This window comes from Dermochelys coriacea, chromosome 1, assembly GCF_009764565.3.
Source record: "Dermochelys coriacea isolate rDerCor1 chromosome 1, rDerCor1.pri.v4, whole genome shotgun sequence".
Classification (NCBI taxonomy): Eukaryota; Metazoa; Chordata; order Testudines; family Dermochelyidae; genus Dermochelys; species Dermochelys coriacea.
This window is the reverse complement of record NC_050068.2, coordinates 332,106,248-332,127,924: the sequence shown is the minus strand read 5'-3', so window position 1 is coordinate 332,127,924 and position 21,677 is coordinate 332,106,248. Positions and strand designations below refer to the sequence as shown.

At 39.8% G+C, this 21,677-nt stretch overlaps 1 protein-coding gene across 2 annotated transcripts in view; it reads left to right on the top strand.

The window, feature by feature from the left end:
• SEMA3C (semaphorin 3C) overlaps window positions 1-21,677 on the top strand; it is a 161,914-nt gene that overhangs the window by 100,871 nt on the left and 39,366 nt on the right. For both annotated transcript variants that reach the window (XM_038384679.2, XM_043497938.1), the window contains exons 5-9: window positions 2,499-2,618; window positions 8,597-8,687; window positions 13,443-13,562; window positions 15,746-15,888; window positions 19,487-19,601. In XM_038384679.2, the coding sequence (XP_038240607.1) occupies window positions 2,499-2,618; window positions 8,597-8,687; window positions 13,443-13,562; window positions 15,746-15,888; window positions 19,487-19,601 (589 nt within the window). The remainder of the gene's footprint in view (window positions 1-2,498; window positions 2,619-8,596; window positions 8,688-13,442; window positions 13,563-15,745; window positions 15,889-19,486; window positions 19,602-21,677) is intronic.

Sequence of the window (21,677 nt, the reverse complement as noted above, 5' to 3'; positions counted from 1 at the left end):
AAGAATAAGGTAACATAATAGCTAGAAAGGGCAAATAAGATACTAAAAAGATACGTTTTGCTGAATCAAAGATCTTCAGGTTCCAATGCTATTTTTTTTAAAGGATTTAAGTTACAATGCCCTGTTTTAATGGGATGGGGATTGTAAGAGAATCACCCAGATTAATCATTTATAAAATCATAGGGAGAGATCATTGGCGCTACACTGGAGAATAATAAACATCAGCAAGGGATCGAAAGAACAATTTCAGAACCGGCTCCCTGACCTCATTCTGTGAGGCAAAATTAAAATCTCAGAAAATCTGTATTGAGCCAGATTGTGTAACCGGCCTGTTAATCACCACAGAGGAGAGATGAGGGCACAGTAAAAGTTAAAACATGAGCTTACAATGCTGTCCTTAAAGGAATGTCAAATTCCTCTAGCTATCTCCATACCCTGGCTGCAGATACTGTGAAAAGAAGACACAATGATTACTGGAGGGGCTTTATCCTTGGTAACAGTAGAGAACAACCCTGTGTTACACTCAGGTACTATTCATCAAACCATAGTCTCCCTGTCTTACTCTCCAAGGAGCTTTTTTATAAGATTACCCAACACAGAATCCTTTAAGTAGAGCTGTTCCTTCCTGTAAAGCCCCCATTGACAGGAACAAACATTGAAGCAGCATTCTGCCTTCCTGGCATGAAGTTACATCATACATATGAGCCAGTAGTGCGTCTTTGACTAGCTCCTCTCCTCCTCTTCACCCAAAGCACAAGTAGACAACACTGAGATATTTCCTGTGCCGGACTGATTTTGACAGCACGGCCGCATAGCCAAGCAGCTCTTGAGGCGCAGCAGTGACTTATTAGATGTGAGGAAGTGGAAGGATATAGGGACAGCTCTCAGCTTTAGGAAAATTGTCTATTTTGATAAGGCTCCCATAATAACTCATTTAATGCAATAACAGTTAAACCTCCTTGCTGTTTGCTGCACCGCATTCCTAATGGGGAAGCTTTTTTTCCCACCAGCACAGAACGCCTGACAGTTATATAACCACTTTCTGGGTGCCTTTATAAACAGGTGTCATAGCAGAGTGCCATTATATATTGAACTGAAAATGTGAATGTCTTCAAATATAAACAAAATGGTCAACCTGTTGAGGAAGGATTAGCTCCCATGATTAGCATGGGAGTGATTGATGGCCTAGGTTCCAACCATGAGCTCTTTAAGCACACACAGTTCTCAGTAAGAAAAGCAGTACTTGTGGCACCTTAGAGACTAACAAATTTATTAGAGCATAAGCTTTCATGAGCTACAGCTCACTTCATCGGATGCATTTGGTGTAAAAAAACAGTTCTCAGTGACTTCAAGGAATGTTACCCAGTTGAATACGAGGGCAGAACTGGGCTATTGATAACTAAAAGTATGGAAAAGAAACATCTGGGTACATGAGCTAATCTAAAGTGCAGCAGCAGCTGATCAGTATCAAAAAAGGGGGATTGAAAGGAAAGGGATGCTAGCAGGAGAATGGGAGATAATCATAGAATATCAGGGTTGGAAAGGACCTCAGGAGGTCATCTAGTCCAACTCCCTGCTCAAAGCAGAATGCAGATCATCGCTGACCTTTCCTGTATATTTGCTCTATGTATGCTGCTTTGAAATCGTTAAATCAGGTTTTCAATATCAGGCAACATTTCACATCCATTGGGGATTTGCTCATGCTACGAGCTTCTCAGGCTCTTATTATTTTGGAGGGAAGTTGTCTAGACAAGTAATAGGGGCTGTTTTTTCCCAACGGCTTCCACCTCTGAACTGGTGGTGTTTAACAGCAATAACTGGGAAAAGGCATGACCTCCTTACAGAGACTTCCTTGAGGACACTGCAGATTAAGAGCAAAAGCCTGCTTTCCCTCGGGGGCCTGATTCTCCCTTTGCAGGATATGGGTAACTCCTATTGAAGTAAATGAGAATTACTCCTTGCCTGTGGGGAAAGGATCAGGACCTCTTTGTGGATGGCCCTGATATGCTGTGGTTCTCTGAGCAAAAAGAGCGGGCTATAGAGAAGCTGAAATGGAGAGTCCTTGGTTTCTGCATACTCCATGCTGGCCCATCCATGGCAATCCGGAGAGCAGAACAGGCTGGAAGAAAGGGCACAGGCATGGCTTGTAGGTTTAGGGCTATGTAGCCCTGCTGGCCAAAACTCCCCGTGGAAGAGAAGTGAAGTAGCCATAGCTTTTCAGTTGAGAACAAGAGTCCCTGCTCCAGCCCCCAACACTTGCACAAAGCCTGTTGACTGAAGGTTTCGGACAGGGGTCATGGATTTGGCTCTATACAAGGAATGAGAAAGGGAGCAACAGAGTTTATCCTAATTAATGAGACTAATTGCAACAGAAAGTATTGCAATAAAGAAGTTGACAAGGACATCATTAAAATTATCAGCTGTTCCTATTTCTTAGTGTTTCCCAATACATTTTGTCTGCATGCATATTTATTAAGAGTCTTTTTCTTTCCCTACAGCATGGCTGTGGAAATTATGTACGCGTGATACAGACCTTCAATCGCACCCATTTATACGTCTGTGGGAGTGGAGCATTCAGCCCAGTATGCACATACCTCAACAGAGGGCGCAGGTCTGAGGTAAGTGTTTTCATTCATTGTTCCCATGCTCTTTGTGGTGGATATTTTTAGTGCTGGGTAAATACACTTATCCAATGAGGATGAGTCTTGAAACTGGGCTTGGAGATCTCATGAGGTTACTTTGTCCAGTCAGGCTACAAATAGCACAGGAACAGCCATTCTCCTGGTTTTCTGACACTTCTGTTTCCAGTCCCAGCTATGCTACCAGAGAGCATGACATGCATAAAAGTAGAAAATGATTTGATAGTATTAGCCTCAGGAAAAGCTCACTTCAGACTGTGGGGTAAGGTTTGGCTAGTTCTCATTTTATCTGAACTGGTTCATTCATTCCTAATTTGTCATCCAAAACTGGGAGAAATCTTTGGAAATAAATATCAGTAGAAGAAAACTCAGTAAGGTCCCTCACTTATTCCCCATCCTGCAAGCATTTATCCATGGAAGTAGTATTGTTAAGTTCAATAGGACTACTCCTGTGGGCCAAATACTCACCAGTGTAATCACAGGTTTCAGAGTAGCAGCCGTGTTAGTCTGTATTCGCAAAAAGAAAAGGAGTACTTGTGGCACCTTAGAGACTAACAAATTTATTAGAGCATAAGCTTTCGTGAGCTACAGCTCACTTCATTGGATGCATTGCTGTAGCTCACGAAAGCTTATGCTCTAATAAATTTGTTAGTCTCTAAGGTGCCACAAGTACTCCTTTTCTTTTCACCAGTGTAAGTGTTTGCAGGATGGGGACCTACAATCCTGAACCTGCAATCTCTATTCGGGTAGAACTCCCAATGAAGCCTCATTGACAAGAAAAGTTGTGCCTGAATAGATGCTGCAAGGCTGGACTACAAGGAGAGACTGCTGAATTGGAATTAATTTGCAAACTGGATACAATTAATTTAGACTTGAATAGAGACTGGGAATGGATGAGTCATTACACAAAGTAAAACTATTTCCCCATGCTATTTCTCCCCCACCCCACCCCCCACTGTTCCTCAGTTTCTTGTTATCTGCTGAAATAGCCCACCTTGCTTGTCACCATGAAAGGTTTTCCTCCTTCCCTGCCCCCCCGCCGCTGCTGGTGATGGCTCATCTTAAGTGATCACTCTCCTTACAGTGTGTATGATAAAACCCATTGTTTCATGTTCTCTGTGTGTGTATATAAATCTCCCCACTGTATTTTCCACCAAATGAATCCGATGAAGTGAGCTGTAGTTCACGAAAGCTTATGTTCAAATATATTTGTTAGTCTCTAAGGTGCCACAAGTACTCCTTTTCTTTTTGCGAATACAGACTAACATGGCTGCTACTCTATTACCTGAGTTAGTTTGCCTGCTTTCAATTTGCTTGTATTGGTTAAACATGTAAAAGCCCAGGAGTTTCATAAATGCATTTTCCAAAGACTTCATGATTTGAAAATGAAATGTTTGTTTCTGTACAATGTAGTAAGCAATACATGGAGTATTGAGAAGGAAAAAGGAAAGTTCTCATCTGAGTCCTGGCATTGTGGTAGAGTTTGGGTCAGACTGACTCTTACAGGCACAGGAAGGAGCGGTATGTTTTCATGTACATGGAGAAACAGCTGTGCTGTAGAGGAAGGGCAGGCAGTGCTAGAGTTGAGTTCTGCCACGGGAAGGCAGCTGTAAATGTCTGCTTCTGCTTCTGTAGAAGTCCATGTGGGTTTGGCCACTGATTTCAAAGGGAGAGGACTGTATTCAAAATTCTCAACCCTCAAACACAAACTGCTTGGAGGGGTTACAGATCAGTGCATCTCCTGGCAGGCCTAGCCCCATCCTTCCATAGAATGGTCCCCATGGTAATTTGGGGGAGCACTGGCTGGCTCCAGGCCCCCAAGTAGACTCTGCAGACTGAATCGCTGTACTTCCACTCCTAGAAGGCGGTCTGCCATTGGGGCTTAGGAGCCTGGGTTCAAAAGCACAGAACCACTGGAATGAATCTCTGGAATGAATGGATCTCTCTACAATAGAAATCTACTCTTCCGCTCTCAACTAATTAGGAACTTTCAGTCATTCCATCCTGGTGACATTAATTCTAATTTAATTTAATCAGGAAATTAATTTTAAAATTGAAAGTGATCCCATCTGTAGAATAATCAATATGATATCTTTTAAAACGTATGTAGCAGTTATACCGTGCACTACAGAAATATTCAATCTGACGATTTCTTTGTTGTCAGAAAAGTGATTTAACTTTAAATAACACATGAGGCTTCAAGATGATGCAAGATGTTAAAATTCTGAAGTTAAAAATAAAGACACGTCTTGGAGAGTAGAGTTGGCTTCACTTAGCTTGTCTCTGTAGCTACATGCCTAGGAACAATTGATTAAATAAACTGCTGTCTCAGACGTCTGGAGTCTGTCAGACACTTGACTAGGCATTGCACTCTCATTGCTGGTACTGCACAGGCCAACAATAGCAAAGAACTTTAAAGAGTACAGATTTAAATTCAAGTATTTCCCTCTGTACCTATTGCAAATGCCTAATTAGGAGAGCTGAGTGAAAAATTATGTCATGCTGATGGGACTATTGAGAAGTTATGTTTCCTTTGCTTTTGCAAAAACCATGATTTCACATTGAATTTGTCACTGTTTTCCACAAACAAATGGTTGTTTTTGCAGGTGTAAAATTGCTATTTTAAATAGGCACATCTATTTCTGCTGCAAACACTCCTTGGAAACCATAAAACACCACCCAACATGACAGCACCATAGCCTGGCACTCATGGGAGCCAGGTCTCAAGTTTTGGTTAATACATGATTGCAATAAGAGAGCATCGTGTTCCCAGCTAGAGAGCCCTCACTAGGGAGGCAGCATTTGGCCATCTCTGGTTAAATTGTATTTCCCTGACGCAGTTTATGAAAACATTCTTTGCTTCCCTTTCTCATTCTGTGCCTTGATACACTGGCCAAAGGAAAATGTTCTTTGCAGAGCTGAATGCTACTCTTGCCATCATAAAATGTAGACTTGTGTTAAACTCCCCCTGCAAGAACAGGTGAGGAAAAGGCTAATCATTTGCAGAATGTGATTACTGTGAACTTAACCAAGTGTTGTTCTAATATCAGAGTAGGTACAAGTAGAAGCAAATGGTATGGCTGTGTGGATTTATGATGGGCTAAGAAAAAATAACAACACATTTGCAAAATATATGTGGTCCTGGGGCTCCTGGCAAATTGCCAGAGTAACAGTTGGGCATTTTGGAGTAGTGTACAATAAGTATAAAATAGTAATATACATTAGTATCAAACTACATATTCATTAAGAAAACAGAGAACATAGACTTATACTTAGGTTCAAAACTTTGTTTAGAAGATCTGTCTACTGACTGTAGTGATGGGATACATAGATAAGATTCCACAGCATTAGATTAGATAGATAAGTAATGGAATTTGGGAACTTGCAGCTTTTAAAAATCTGTCTCAAATTAGTAGAGACCAAATTTATTACCCTCAAATAGTTGTTTAGTGGCCGTGTGGCATCTAGGTTCCATTGTGCTTGGTCTTATTAGGGAAGGAGTAAGTAATGAGTTGGTGCTCTTGTCAAGCTGTCTTACAGTGGCTCAAGAGTGTGAGTACCAACCTCAGGGCAGACTGTTAAGAAGCAGGGTATCAACCCCATATTGCTTGTGCGTTTTGTACTTAGATTTTGCCAACACATGATCAAGCATGAACTCGTCGGGCACTATCTTAGCTTGAACATGGAGTCACAGATAGTCCCCTTGGGTACTCTGATCTATCTTGCCACTCAGATAAGCTTACCTTTGTGATAGACAGTCCCTTACTCCAAAGATCACAGCAATATTCTGGTTCTCCCAGTCCCAAAGGACCAGTCACTTATCCGGGGTCAATTGCACCTTAGATCTCACACCAAAGACAACACTGGTAGCCAATCCTATAATAAACTATCTAAAGATTTATTAACTAGAAAAATGAAATAAAAAGTTATTTACAAGGTTAAAGCAGGTAAACACATACACACACAAATGAGTTCCCATCTTAAGTTTCAGAGGGCAATAGAAGCTTCTATGGCTAACCCAGGCAAAGCACTGGGGATCTTTTGTGTATGCTTAATAATCCTTGCCCCTCAGAGTCCAAGCAACATAAAAAATGCAGTTTTTCCTCCTTAGGGCTTTTTATCCCTTCGCCACTTCTCTTTGAGTTGCAAATTCAGCCACTGGGAGGAATTCAGTTGCATGTCTCCTCTTCCTAGCAGTGGGGGAGCAATCAAGAAAATCTTTTGTCCTCTGATGTTCCACAATGGCTTGTCTGGTGTCTATGGGCCTTCTTTTGTTAGGCAACTGCTGTGCTGCTTCCTCCCTGCCCAGGCTGCAGGAGCCACTGCCTCCTTGGTGTTGCACGTTCCTGCCAGAGGCATCCCGAGAAATCTGGATGGTGGTGCGGAGGAGGGGGTGTGACATGAACCTTTCAATTGTGTGTGTTTAATGTGCCCCTCCAAAAGTGGTCAAATTTAAAATCCTGCTCACGCCCTGCAGAGCAAACACTTGAATGTTCCCTTATAACATGGGATACATGTGTTATAAGTGAGATTATGGAATGCTTGCGAATTAATGCTTGTGAATTTCTGCTTGCGTTAAAGTTTGAACACTAAGTACATTTTTATATTTATATACATATTTAACAGTACTCGCACACAGGTGAGCCAGACTGGTTCCAGCTATGTATTTGTCAGTGTTCAGCTGAGACCTGGAGGCCTTGGCATGAGTTGGCACCTGGTCTGCCAGCATCGCATAACTCATTCCAGTTTCTTCTGGATTGGCATCCACATCACAAAACCTTCATTGTGATTGGCCTTCTTGTGAATATTTGTGAATTACGTGTTCCTGGTTGAAACAGAAATAGCCTAAAATCCTTTCTTATCCTGGCAGTTCTTTTTCTGGTACTGGCTGGAGTCAGTAAATTAAGAGGGACACCAAGATGGGGTGGGAAAGCGAGTTAATCAAAGATTGCTTCTGTTCAAGGAGCAGGTAAAGGTCCAGATTGCTTCTTCTTAACCTAAACACATTACCCATTTTTGAATTGTAGTGCTGTGCATGACCTATACCATCTAAACAAGATTGCTCAGTCTTCTAACAGCAGCAAGAGAGCTAGTCCTACACTTGCTTTTGTTATCTATAAGGCACCTACCATCATAGTGTCTGAGCAATGAGTGTAATCCAAGAGACAATGCTCTGAAGAAAATGAGTGTGCTTTAGGAATTATTTTGGAAGCGAGATAAGGAGACAGGCCCAGATTTTTAAAACTGTTTAGGTGTCATTGCACTCAGTGTTGCAATGCCTAACTGATTTAGGAGCCTACATGTCATTTTCAAAAGAGATTTAGTCATGTAGAAGTCTAAATGCCATTGACTGTTGATGACATTTAGATTCCTAAATGCCTAAATCCCTTTTGAAAATGCGATTTAGACTTCTAAATCAGTTAGGCGTTGCGACACTGAGCACAGCAACATCTGAATAGCCATACAAATCTAGACCCTTTTGATTTATAATATGGCAAGCTGACAGTTGAAAAGAGAGGCTTGCATTCTTGTATATTATTACTAGAATAGTCTATTGCAAGTGCTTTACACTAGGCCCCTGATATAAATATCACAATGAATTTATCAAGTAATTCATAGGTAATTTCAAGACTATAGAAAAAATGTCTGCAGATGTTATTGCCAACATATAAGCTAGGTGGACCACAGACAGAGCAGCTCAGCTAAACTCGGAGGACACTTCCTTCATCTGAGAGTTTATTGCATTTGTAATTACAGTGAAAATAATTGGGTACAAGTGAGAAGATAATGAAAACTCAGCATAAGACAGTTTTATTGTAAGTAGTAAAGCAAAAATCCACAACCGTGCTGACTATTCTTAGTGTGGAGAACAACAAAAGAAAAAAGGCCTCTCTGACTTTATTTTCATTTTCTAAGGTTTCTAAATACCAGCAGTGACATGCATGTCTATATTACAGGAGCAAGTCTTCATGATTGACTCCAAGTGTGAATCGGGGAAGGGGCGCTGCTCTTTCAACCCTAATGTGAACACAGTATCTGTTATGATCAGTAAGTAAAATAACCAAGGATCCTGGAGGCTTAAATCATTATTACTGAGCAGAGTGTGAAATGATGGGGTGTCATAAACAAATGGAGCACAGGGCACACTCTGTGAAAAGGAAACCATTGTGTTCATACTGCTTGTCAGGCATCTCCTGAAGGCCTGCCTGGAGCTAAGCATGGATGTGTGAAGGAAATGCAGAAGGAAGCAGCAACGAGGGAAGGAGGAATAGAGAGCAAGAGATTGTCCCCTTTTCATCTTTCACATTTTCTCAGGGTTAGCTTCAGCTTTTAGATATCTTAACCATTTTTTTATGTTTAAAAACTTTTTGACTTCATTCATCATAGCCAGTTCTTGCGTCTCATTGTCATGTAGTTAGGGAAGCAAAGCCTGCTGGAGTCTTTCGAGTTATTCTGCATTTCATATTTGTTGTCTCTGCTATTGAGGACACCAGCTACTGCCAGGCTCTTCACTCTGCAGCTGGCTTTTTTTACTTACCCCTTCACCCCTACTGTATCATTGACTATAAATTTAGCAATTCACTTCCATTTGAAAGGGCAGAGAGTGTGACAGCTGGTTCCCTTGACATCTCACTGTAGGTTGTCTGGCAGAGTGTTCAGTGAGAGTGAAACTTTGGCACACAGGGCCAGCACAAGGCCTGTGCCCCACTTCAGTCCCACCTAAGCTCTTTGTTGAGATTTAAGTGGGGCATAGGCCTGGTGTAGTCTTTTGCACAGGGGTGAATTTCACCTTGAAAGAGAATGAAAGGACAGCACACAAATTCCACTTGGAGAAATCAACATATCCTCACTTCAACATGCCTGATCTCCAATGGTCTATGGGCTGGAAAAAATGCCAGCACATTAAGGGCCAGATTTTCCCTTTGCCTTGCATCTGTGCAAAGTGGGTGTAAAACACTACAGGCCTAATTCTGGTTTACACTAAGACCATTTTACACTCTGGTGACAGTATAAAGAGCCTTCAAGTGGATGGAAATGTAATATGGCCTGTATGCAAAAGGAGAATCAGGCCCTATCACTTTGATTTAGCAGCCGTTTTATCCTCACTTGCACTGGCTTTGCATTGGTGAAAAAGATCAGAGCAGGCACAGGGAAAGGGGTAATCAGACCCTCAGATCTCCCAGATTGCAGCAAGATATGCGTTAACCATAACTCTGGGTTAGTTAGTCCATAATGAACTCCTCACTGGGCTTTCACAGCAAGGAATTAAAAGAATTTACTTTGGAATGGCAGGGCTTAGATGATTAATTTAAACGTTGCCCTGAATTCATTAAGCATGCTCAATCGGTTGTTTTGTTTGCCCTCTCCCTATTCACAGCCTGCAGTACATTCTGAGGACTATGCTAGCAGCCAGGTCGGAGCAGCAGCTGCCTGCAGCACAGACAATGCTACAGCCACTTGAGCCACATGTGCTCTTGAATGTGCAGTGTAGACATATACTTTGCCGTTTAGATTTTCAGCGTGTTCAGAGACTACTGATTCCAAAGCCTCGCATGTTGAATCTGTATCTAATCCCTGATCTCTGAGGGCCCATCTGTGCTGCCCCACAGTTTTGACTGCAGGGGTGTGAATAACAATGCACATCAAAGTGCTATGCTGTAATTCCCCTGTGTGGAGCTATGGGTGTGAACTAATAGATTGCTAGTGGGTATTAATGAAGGACTACATAAATGTGAATTGGGAATCTTTGAGTTGGTGCCTGCAGAATCCACATGGGGGAGTTACAGGACAGCACTTTGGTGTGCACTGCTATTCACACCTAGGATAGACATAGCCTAAATTAGCAGCCCAAACATAGTGTGTTTTTACCAAGGGAAAGAGCAGAACTTGCACAGATTTCTCAAACTTATTTAGGATTTTCTTAAACAAAGGGAAGAATTCTGTTGACCTCTGTGTACAGTATGTTGAGTTTCATAGCAAGTGCACACAATATAGCAAGACATTTAGCCCTGGGTTTTCACGGTAGTACCATGTGGTGTCTTAGACATTCAGCTCCCTTTGAAGTCAATGAGAGGTACCACAGTTGAAGTGCCAGGCATTCACCTGAAAGAGTAGGGCTCCAGGGACAGGTCCTTGGTTCTCTCCTCAAAACTCTATCAAAGACAAGGAACTGAACAGAATTATTTCTGCATCTTACCTGCAAAAATATAAAGTTCCAAGGCCACCTGGCATGGTAGTGAGCAGAGATGCAAGCAGAAGGGGATTCCAGTCTGCATGGAAGAAGGGAAAGTGTCACTTCTCTAGCATGATACTCTGCCTCTTTAAATAATTGGTTGCATTCCATCTTACCTCATCAATGATCTGTGTGCAGCATGTAAAGGAATTTGATCAAAGTCAGTTATAGCCTAGTCCACTCATAAACACCAATTATGGTTTTCACATTCTTAAATGAGTTACTGCCGTCAAAGAATAGAGACTTTCTTTTTTTTTCATCCTGAGGTTTATGAATGCCCATTAAAGTCTTCTTTTCTAAGATACTGTACACACAGTAGGACAAAGGCTTGTCTCATGGGAGTTTTCTTCATTTTAGTAGAAGTTACTTTATCTGCTTTAATCTCCCAGTTACGTGACTGAGCAAGCCCCCGATATCTAGTTAATCTCCAAAGCAGTATTTCTCCCTGAACTTTGAATTATTTGGGTTCCACAATGCACAGTGCTCACACTTTAAAAAGTTTCTTCTTTTTTAAAAGATTCAACCAATTGGAGAACTATACTACTACTAAGGAGGAGTAGAGAGCCTGAGTAACTAGGAAGCCAAAAACAGAGCTGGGAATTGAACCCAGAGCTCCTGAGGCCTAGATAAGTGCTTTAATCACAAGACCTTCTTTCCTCCCTCTTCTTACACTGAGCAATGCTGCTGGAACGAGTAAAGTGTACTGACATAAATGTTTTATCGTGTGGTCCCTGTTTCTTGTCAATTTCTGGCATTGCCTTCCACCTATGCAACACAGAACATAAGCTTGAAATACAACAGGAAAAGTGAATGGCCCCATAGAGGAAAACACCACATGACAAACAAATTAGAAGGTAGGATAAATTCACCAGTCTACAAAAATGCTTTAGAAGCAAAGCTATGAAAAATGTATCTTTGGGTAGGCAAGGCATAATTAACATGCACACCCCCTTTCTTTCTGCAACCAATGCTCCTAGGTATTTACAAGAGCAGACATACATCAATTCAGTAATTCCCCCAGTAACAAAGAGAAACAGTGTGAATTGGTTACTCTGCAAAGACAAACTGTTGTGCAAAATTTAAGCATTAAACCAAAAGGAAGTGGAGCTGACAGATATCATTTGATACCTGATTAGACTAGTAGGCTCTAGGAATGCTTAAGACATAACTAATAAAGCTGGTATGCAATAGGATTAAGAATTCCATAGCCCCATTCCAGCCTTTCTATTTTTTTTCCAGCTCTGTGAGAGCCATAGGCATGATCCATTGCAGCCAATCTATTTAGCAATAGGAATAAGACACCAGGTGATTCTGGGGGCAATCACGTTGATGTAGAAAGATTCATAATAAGCCGCTGTTGATCTAACAGCACTATATATAGATATAAATAGTGGAACAAACCACATTGTGTAAATTCCTCTCTACTCTACTTGTTGCTACCCCTGCACAATGGATTCCGTCATACACTGATCCCCAGCTAAGGGAAAGACATGTAGGTGACACAATGCACTACCTACTGCCTAATCCGTAGGGATCTGGTTCATGACCTACCAAGCAATGGGAAAAAAAAAACCCTCCAGAGTTTTCATGTCTCAAAGGTGAACTGGTATTTCTTATTGCAGAACAAACAAAACAGTAAAGAAAGCCTCAACTGCTTCAGTATTGTGGCTCTTGCCAGCTTGACCACACACCCTCATGGCAGCCCAGGCATTTGGGTGAAAACATCAAGGGACCTAGCTGTCTGGGAGTCGTTCAGCCACTGCTCCCAGCATGAAAGTTAAAAATTATTTTAGCTACTGTGTTGTTCTCTGGGGTTGCCTTGCCATTAGCCAATGGAAATAGATAGACATATGGGCTGAATTTTCAGAGTCCTGCGCAGGGAATTTAGGTGCCTAATCCTATTAAAGTAAATAAAAGTTGCATGTCTAATTTCCTACACAGGAAACATTGAAATTTACTCTGACTCTAGTATATAATGTGGGTATTTGTTGCTTCCTATTACACTGAGCCAGGTTCATAGCATCCTTATCCAGTTTCTGCATTACAGAATCGTGCTTGAGTCCAAAGTCAGCCTTCAAAAGAGCAGCAACTCCATTGACTTCAGTTGGAGCTATGCCAATTTACACTTGCAAATACTGGCCCAGTATTTTTGGCTACTTCCATAACACAGAAGCTTTTTCAAGTACTTTTTTAAAAAATTGAATTTGATTCCTTTTAATACTATTACCCTGTCTGTGCATTGGTGTTTAGCAATGCAAGTTCAGTTGCTAAGCTGAGTTTCAAATGGAAGGTTCACTACACATCTGGTTAGCTGCTTCATAATATTTAATTATGAAGTTCCCTAAAGTTCTTAGTAACATCTGAGGCTTCCTCCTTCGGCTAGATGATTGCTCCATGATTCAGAGGAAACTCCACTCTCACCCGACCAATATTTCTGTGTAGTGATTGCTATGCAAATAAAGAACTGGCACTGTCTGAAACAAAAATAGGTCACTAGAAATGGATTTCCCAAAAAGCCAATATAAACACATTCATGTTTTTTTTCCCTTTTCCTTTTCTACTTTCTATAGATGAAGAGCTGTTTTCAGGAATGTACATAGATTTCATGGGGACCGATGCAGCCATTTTTCGCAGTTTAACCAAACGGAACGCAGTGAGAACTGACCAACACAATTCTAAGTGGCTAAGTGGTAAGATGATTGTTTCATTAAAGCTTTTGATATGTGACTAAGAGAAAGGTTGTTTTCAACAAAAGAGTTCTTTATTTCCCATTCTAAAATTAACCTACTAAGGGAAACTGTGGGCAAGAAATAGGAATAAAAACATGCCACAGACAATGCACACTATATGATGAATAGGAATTCTATATGACATGGGAATTGCCATACTGGATGAGACCCATGGTTCACCTTCTCCAATACGCTGTCCCTGAAGTGGCTAAAACTAGCTACTACAGAGGAAAGGGTCTGTTATAGACAGATGTGAGATAATCTGCCAACCATAGAAGTTTCTTCTTAACTCCTAATAATTTGAGATCATCTGACATTGGAAAATTTTATTCATATTATTGACATTTAATTATCAACTGTAGTAAATTTAAATAACTTATTAACTATGTGATTGTCATAAAATGGCAAAATGAGGAAAAGTCACCTCTGTGACTTAGAAGTTTGTAAGGCCCGGCTTGACAAAGCCCTGGCTGGGGTGATTGGGTTGGTGTTGGTCCAGCTTTGAGCAGGGGATTGGACTAGCTGACCTCCTGAGGTCTCTTCCAACCCAAATATTCTATGATTCTATTCTATGTGCAAGGGTGAGATACAAGGGGTGAAATCCTGGCTCCATTGAAATCAATGGGAAACCTCCCACTGATTTCAGTGGGGCCAGGATCTCTTATACACGTGCTTTATTTTATTCTTAAAACAGCTACACTTTATGCCCATGCTTAATTTTAAGCACATAAATAGTCCCATTGATTTCACTGGGTTAAAGTTAATCAAATGCAATAGGTTTTGTGCTGGCACTCTGCACAGTGGTGGATTTCACACAATAGGAATACGCCAGATTTATCATTCTGATTTGAAGATTTGCATTTATAGCTGCCAAGCCTGCTGAGGTACATTGATGGGAACCAGTCTGTTTTTTCTACCTCATGCAATTTTACTGGGCAAATCCCAACACGTCTATTCTTTTTATTCATAATTAATGTGATACCACGTGTTTTGATACTGACTTGCACTTTTTGTAACAGAATAAATGGAATATGTCAAAAGAGGGAAACCCTATCTGTTTTCTAAAATTTGTCTTTAGTTGTCTTCATTCTCTTAAGCTTGCCTACTCTCCTCAAAGTATCTTAGAAAATGGACTGCACAGAAAACGCTTCATTGCTAGAAAACCTGCATAATGCAATTGCTTGGAAAAGGTGACTGACACACACAATGTATTTCCATATTCATCCTGAGCTAGCATAATGAAATGTGACATATTAATTGATAATGGACTGAAGAGTTCAGAAAATATCCAAAACTGAAAATGTAACCTTTCCATTAGAAGTCACCAAAAAGTCAAAAGTAGTTTGTATTGGATATCAACCAATCAAATGGCATGAATAATAGGAAGTAAGTGACCTCCAGACTGGAGAATATAGGTCATCCAATGCTATTCATTAGATTTTAGCCAAGAAAATTGCCAAAGGAAAGCAAGTGTACTGCAGGCTGCAACACTGATACCTGTGACTACCTAAAAGTAGTCTGCAGTGATATTATGATGCACAAACAATTTGACACTAGCTCGCTGCAGTCCTTTATCTCTGTGCTCATTCAGACTGTATGGCATATTTCTTTCAATATGTTCACCATTTTCTAATATGAATACATTTGCAGAAACTTCAGTCCCCAAGCATTTGCACATCCTCAAAGTCTCCCTTGCTTTGGTTTTCAGTAGCCCTACAGCAACCTTTACCCTCTGATTTAATAGTTTTGAAAAGTAATCTGTTCATTTTCTTCCTTTCAGATCGTTGTTTCTCTTCTCACATTTTTTTCCTCAAAGAGTCTTCTCTAATTTGCTCATGAATCCTTCTCCTGCAAGGCTTTCAATCTCTGTAGTAAACTAGCACTTCTGGTTCTGCATCAGACTTGCTTTTTTGAAAACAGAGACAGATCTGCTCTAGTATCAACTTGAGTCTACAGAAACCATCCCAGATCCCTGTCCTGAAAACACTGACACTAGTGCTTAACTTTACACATGAGTAGGGCCAAGTCCTAACACATTGGGCAGTAGCAGCAGATGCTTTCTGTGGAGGTACCCGGGGAGATCAGTTGATGTCAAGAGTTGCTTATATTGACACATTGTTTGCTGTATATCTGTCTCTTTTCAGAGCCTATTTTTGTGGATGCTCATCTCATCCCAGATGGCACAGACCCTAATGATGCCAAAGTGTACTTCTTCTTCAAAGAGAGGCTCACAGACAACAGTGGCAGCACCAAACAGATTCATTCAATGATTGCTAGAATATGCCCAGTAAGAATAATTTTTTGTTCAATTTTCAGGGGCTGATTTGCTGGCTTGATTGAATAATCAAAATGAATCCATTACATTAAAATGATTTAAAAGCCTTTAATTCCAATTACAAGCAAATTTCCTGTTCCTGCTTCCATCTCCATAATTAAGAAGAAAGGCTGTTGAGTACACAGCCAAGCCCTGACCTTGTTAGATATATCTGGAATATATCTGCAATTTTAGTAGGAATATTAGTGCTTGATGAATCTGTGCACCTCAGTGTCTGGTGCAGTGTTGTTAATAACATTGACTTCCTAAGCTTGCTTTACTTTCCAAAATTCAGATGCGAGTTTTATGGAATCACAGAAGTATCAAATCTCCCATATGTAAAGACATTTGAAAACATTGTTTTTATTCTTAAAACAGTTGCACTTTATGCACATGTTTAATTTAAGCACATGACTAATCTCATTGATTTCACTGGGTCAAAGTTAAGCATGTGCATATCTTCATGCAGAATCAGGGCCTTAGTTATTGCCTGTATTTCCCTTTTTCTGTAACCAGAGTCAATTTTGTTTGCAATATGATTGAAACAGCTGTCTCTTTCTCTGAGAATATGGATGCATGTAAAATTAAAACTGTAAAAGGCTCTATTTTTCTGATAAGCTCTTTATCCCTTACCTAGGAACAAAACTGGAGATCAAGTTGAAGGTCCCCCCACCCCTGGTTAATATGGGTTTTGTATTCATTGTGAAAAAGAAAAGGAGTACTTGTGGCACCTTAGAGACTAACAAATTTATTAGAGCATAAGCTTTCGTGAGCTACAGCTCACTTCAACGAAAGCTTATGCTCTAATAAATTTGTTAGTCTCTAAGGTGCCACAAGTACTCCTTTTCTTTTTGAGAATACAGACTAACACGGCTGCTACTCTGAAACCTGTATTCATTGTGGTTTGTGATGTGGCTGTGCAGGGGAATGGGTGTGCACTTTGGTTTTTGCTCAGTTCCTGTTCTGGAAGTTCAATATGACATATGACCTAGTCTTATAATAATGCTATTTTTTGTATTTTTGGTTAGGTGCCCAATGGCCTCTGGGTATTTTTCAATAAGACATTAAACATTATTAGGACGTTGTTGTTGTTGTTGTTATAATAAAGTCCAGATTGCTTCTAAAAGTACTTGGACCTGATTGTGCTTATACTGAAGTCAATGCAAACTCCTATAGATTCCAAAGGGAACAAGAGCTGATCCTTCATGTTGATAGGTTTCAGAGTAGCAGCCGTGTTAGTCTGTATTCGCAAAAAGAAAAGAAGTACTTGTGGCACCTTAGAGACTAACAAATTTATTAGAGCATAAGCTTTCGTGAGCTACAGCTCACTTCATCGGATGCATTTGGTGGAAAAAACAGAGGAGAGATTTATATACACACACACAGAGAACATGAAACAATGGGTTTATCATACACACTGTAAGGAGAGTGATCACTTAAGATAAGCCATCACCAACAGCAGGGGGGGGAAGGAGGAAAACCTTTCATGGTGACAAGCAGGTAGGCTAATTCCAGCAGTTAACAAGAATATCAGAGGAACAGTGGGGGGTGGGGTGGGAGGGAGAAATACCATGGGGAAATAGTTTTACTTTGTGTAATGACTCATCCATTCCCAGTCTCTATTCAAGCCTAAGTTAATTGTATCCAGTTTGCAAATTAATTCCAATTCAGCAGTCTCTCGTTGGAGTCTGTTTTTGAAGCTTTTTTGTTGAAGTATAGCCACTCTTAGGTCTGTGATCGAGTGACCAGAGAGATTGAACTGTTCTCCAACTGGTTTTTGAATGTTATAATTCTTGACGTCTGTAACAACCTCAATAAGGAGTGAGCATTGCTACAAGTCTCCTGGTGTCAGCCTGACTTGCCATGAGCTCTGTTAACTTTAGGTCAGTTAAGGAGATCTTTCTAATAGCATTTTTGGCAGCACAAAAGTTAATGCCCAAGCCTCTTGAGCCTGTGCTAGCTGCAAACAAAGTAAGGACAAGCTACTGAAAAGGCTTTATTCCAGTTTAAAATGAGAGAGGTCACTTTCCCCCTTCATGGGCAGAACACCTCTTAGACATGCACATGAAATGCAGAATAAAACTAGAGCTGGTCAAAAATTTAATATAGTTTTGATGAGTTTTAACAAAACATATTCCCATTTTTGGTGTGCTTTAAATAAAACAAAATTGGTTATTTGAGCCTTCCAGGTCACTTGCCCTCAGATAACAAATACCTGAATAGTACATTAATGAGATTTTGTCTGAATCTGGTATCATAAAGATTTACCAGTTATTTCATCTTACATGCACATTTCTATCAATGCCTCTGTTAAAGCAGTACTTTAATTTTAGTTCTGTTAACTAAAATAGTTCATCTTTACAGACCCTGTCAATGAGAACGGTGAGGGGGAAAGAGACTAAGGGGTGAATTTTGCCGTAAACATTTTTTCTGATTTCACCTAAAATTTTCCTAAGATAATTCACCGTGATCCTTACTCTATACGGCAAACACATTTTAAAATGATTTTATAGAAAAACTATTAAAAGCCTGATTTTCAAAGGCTAGGCATGCAAAAGTGCCGTGATTGTGTCATGCTTGTGCACCCACTTTAGGCTTGCAAATATCAATTGTGCTTACCAGTAATAGACACAAATGTGCAAAATTGAAGGCATTTAAACTGTTGAAAACTAGATTCGTAATGGTAGCATAAATGTTACTTGTTAGTGTTTTATGATGTTTATTTAAGTTCTAAATAGTGCCATTTACAATATGATTTGAATAATTGGTTAGCATTTTTCATCATGGCAAGAGCTGGATTAAATATGTGTTTTCATACTTCATTGGTAATTTTGTCTACGTTTTTTGTAATCACAGCTAGTATTAAACATGTTGTTTACTGTCTGGTTGGCTGACAAACAGGAGTCTCCAGGTGATTGTTGTACAGTCTCAGAAAAGTTGTAAGATCTGCTCTGTCTATTATGTCCACTGAAGAATAGAGAGAGGAAATCTAAATTAATCTGATTGGAGTGGCATTTGGGGCTTTGTTGAAAAGTTTCTCATGGACAAACATAGATAATATAGGAATTACCATAATGGATAAGACTCAGAGTCCATCTAGTCCTCTGTCTTATTTCTGAAGGAGTCCATGCCAGATGCTTCAGCAGAAGGTGCAAAAAACTTTTCATTAGGCAGATCTGAGATAATCAGCCCTCCGCATGAGTTCTCCTGTCATCCCCAATAGTTAGAGATTGTTCTAAACCCTGAAGCCTGAGGTCTAACATCATAAGCTTGTAAAGTTAACATTGTTGTTGTCTGATACCCCTGTGAGGCCATTTTATAGAGTGGAACTTTAATCTCTCTTTGTTTGCTCAAGATCCGCAATTTCTACATTCATAATTGGGTCTGTGTTTTCCCAGATTTGGTGGTGTTTGGGAGCAGGGTTTGCTTCATGCCTATTTCTGTTTATTTTCTTTAATATAAGCATGGTATTTGCTAGGTGATGGATCAGAATAACCTGAAAAAAGATTGCAGGGATTAACATTTTAGTTTTGCTTTGTTTTACTTTTGTCAAATTCATTTTGCTTTTCAGAATGATACTGGTGGACAGCGTAGTCTTGTAAACAAGTGGACAACATTCTTGAAAGCAAGACTTGTGTGCTCAGTAATGGACGAGGATGGAACGGAAACATACTTTGATGAATTAGGTATAGCAGTGTAGTCTTTATGAAGCATTATCTATATCATGTTACCGCTGTATGTTTGAGTATTTGAAAATCTTAACTTCAAATGAGAAAAGATATACTTGTGCTTAAGCCACAGATACTGGGAGTTAAGGACATCTGAATTTGATTCCCAGTTCTGCAACAAAATTCCTGTATCACCTTGATAAGTCACTAAGTGTGAAATCTTGGCTCCATTTAAGTCTATGCCAAAAATCATATTGACTTCAATAGTGCCAAGATTTCACTATAAATTTCTTTGCCTCATCATCCTCATCTCTGAAGCAGGAATAATTATACTTGACTATACACTGGAGTACTAAGAGGCTAAATTAATGTTTGCAAAACACATGGAGTGCTTCCGATGAAAGGAGAGATGTAAATGCAAAATGTAATTGTTGCTGTTTCTACTGTTTGTGCTCATGATTAAGATTTGCTTATAGTATTTTTAACTGTTTAGTATCAGTTTTTATGTACCACTAATATCCTTTTGATGACAAGACAGGTGCTCTTTTGGGTCACTTGGTAGAAGTCTCTTTGGAAGCAGAAGTTGTTGTTGATGAGGAGAAGGATACTAAATATTACTACTATTAAGTATAATTTCTTAGAATTTATGCACGCTTTTACATCTGCAAAGCTTTTTACAAACATTAACTAACTAACCCTCAGAACAATTGTGTGAGGTTATGTTTGTGTATGGTCTTATAAGGATCTCCAACATAAATATGGATTATTAAGTTCATGATCACATATCTAATGCTGCGTGTTTGCAGCCATCTGGTGTCTATGATTGTCATGGGCGTGGTCACAGATCTGAACTCCATTTGTTGGACAGATAATCTCAGACAAGCTTTGCCTCAGCTGGGGAGAGTGGGCTTGTCTGTGTACCACTAAGTAGGTAAAAATGACAAAACTTCATCAACTGCCCCTGATCTTCTTTAGCTCAATGAATAGACTGTAGAGTCTTCTGCTTTGAGAAGCTAAGGATATAAATTCTATTTCAGATAAGATATATATTGTTAGTTAATGAACCAGATTCTAGGTCTGAATCTGACTCATGCACACTGCTTCCATGCTTGTGTAACTACACTGACCCCAGTGGTATTGCCCCTGATTTTCACCACTGTAAATGGGATCCAGAATCTCTGTGGCTATGGATTGTAACAAATGTTTCAGTGCAATTGTTTTGATTCAGAATGTAATAATAGTTGGATCAAATCCTAATTTAATGTTCCATGTGAGTAAGGTTATCGGAATCTGATCCTGGATCACTGTACTTTTATCCTATGATAAAACACCATATGGTATATATTGCTGGTCTCAGTCCTTAAAATAAAGCATAAAGACCAAATTCAAAATCTAAAGGATACTTTGAGAGTCACCTTTCAAAAGTGATCTGCTCCTGACATCTCCAAGACCCTGATTCATCAATCCACTCCTATTCAGCAAAGCACTTATGTTCAGTTTTGAGCATTAAGGCTTTTGGGATCATATTGGACTAGCAACTGAGCATGAGCTCCCAGGATAATGCTGTGGCAGAAAGGGATAATGTGATCCTTACTTTATCAAAAAGTCAATTGAGAGATTACTTTACTAAAGTGTTTCAGTACATTCATGGAGAGCAACTACAAAGTACTAAAGAGATCTTTAACTTATCAGGGAAAGGTATAACAAGAACTTGTGGCCAAAAGCTGAAGCCAGACAAATTCAAATTAAAAATTAAGCACAAATTTTTAACAGTGAGGGTGATTAACCACTGGAAAAAACACCCAAGGGAAGTGATAGATTCTTCTAGCCTTAAATTCTACACATCTTTAAAAGCACTATAACTTCGACTCCAGTGGGACTTGAACATTACCTAGCGTTAAGCACATGATTAAATGCTTTCATGAGTTAAGATCCTTTTGAGGAGAATGGGAAAAGATAGGTACTGAACACATTTGAAAATTTGATCCATTTATTTATGTGTCTAAATAGGGGCAGTTGGGTATTGAGTTCATTTGAAGAGCTGGCCCAGAATGTGTAAATGCTAGTTTTACTATGACCAACCTTAAATATGAT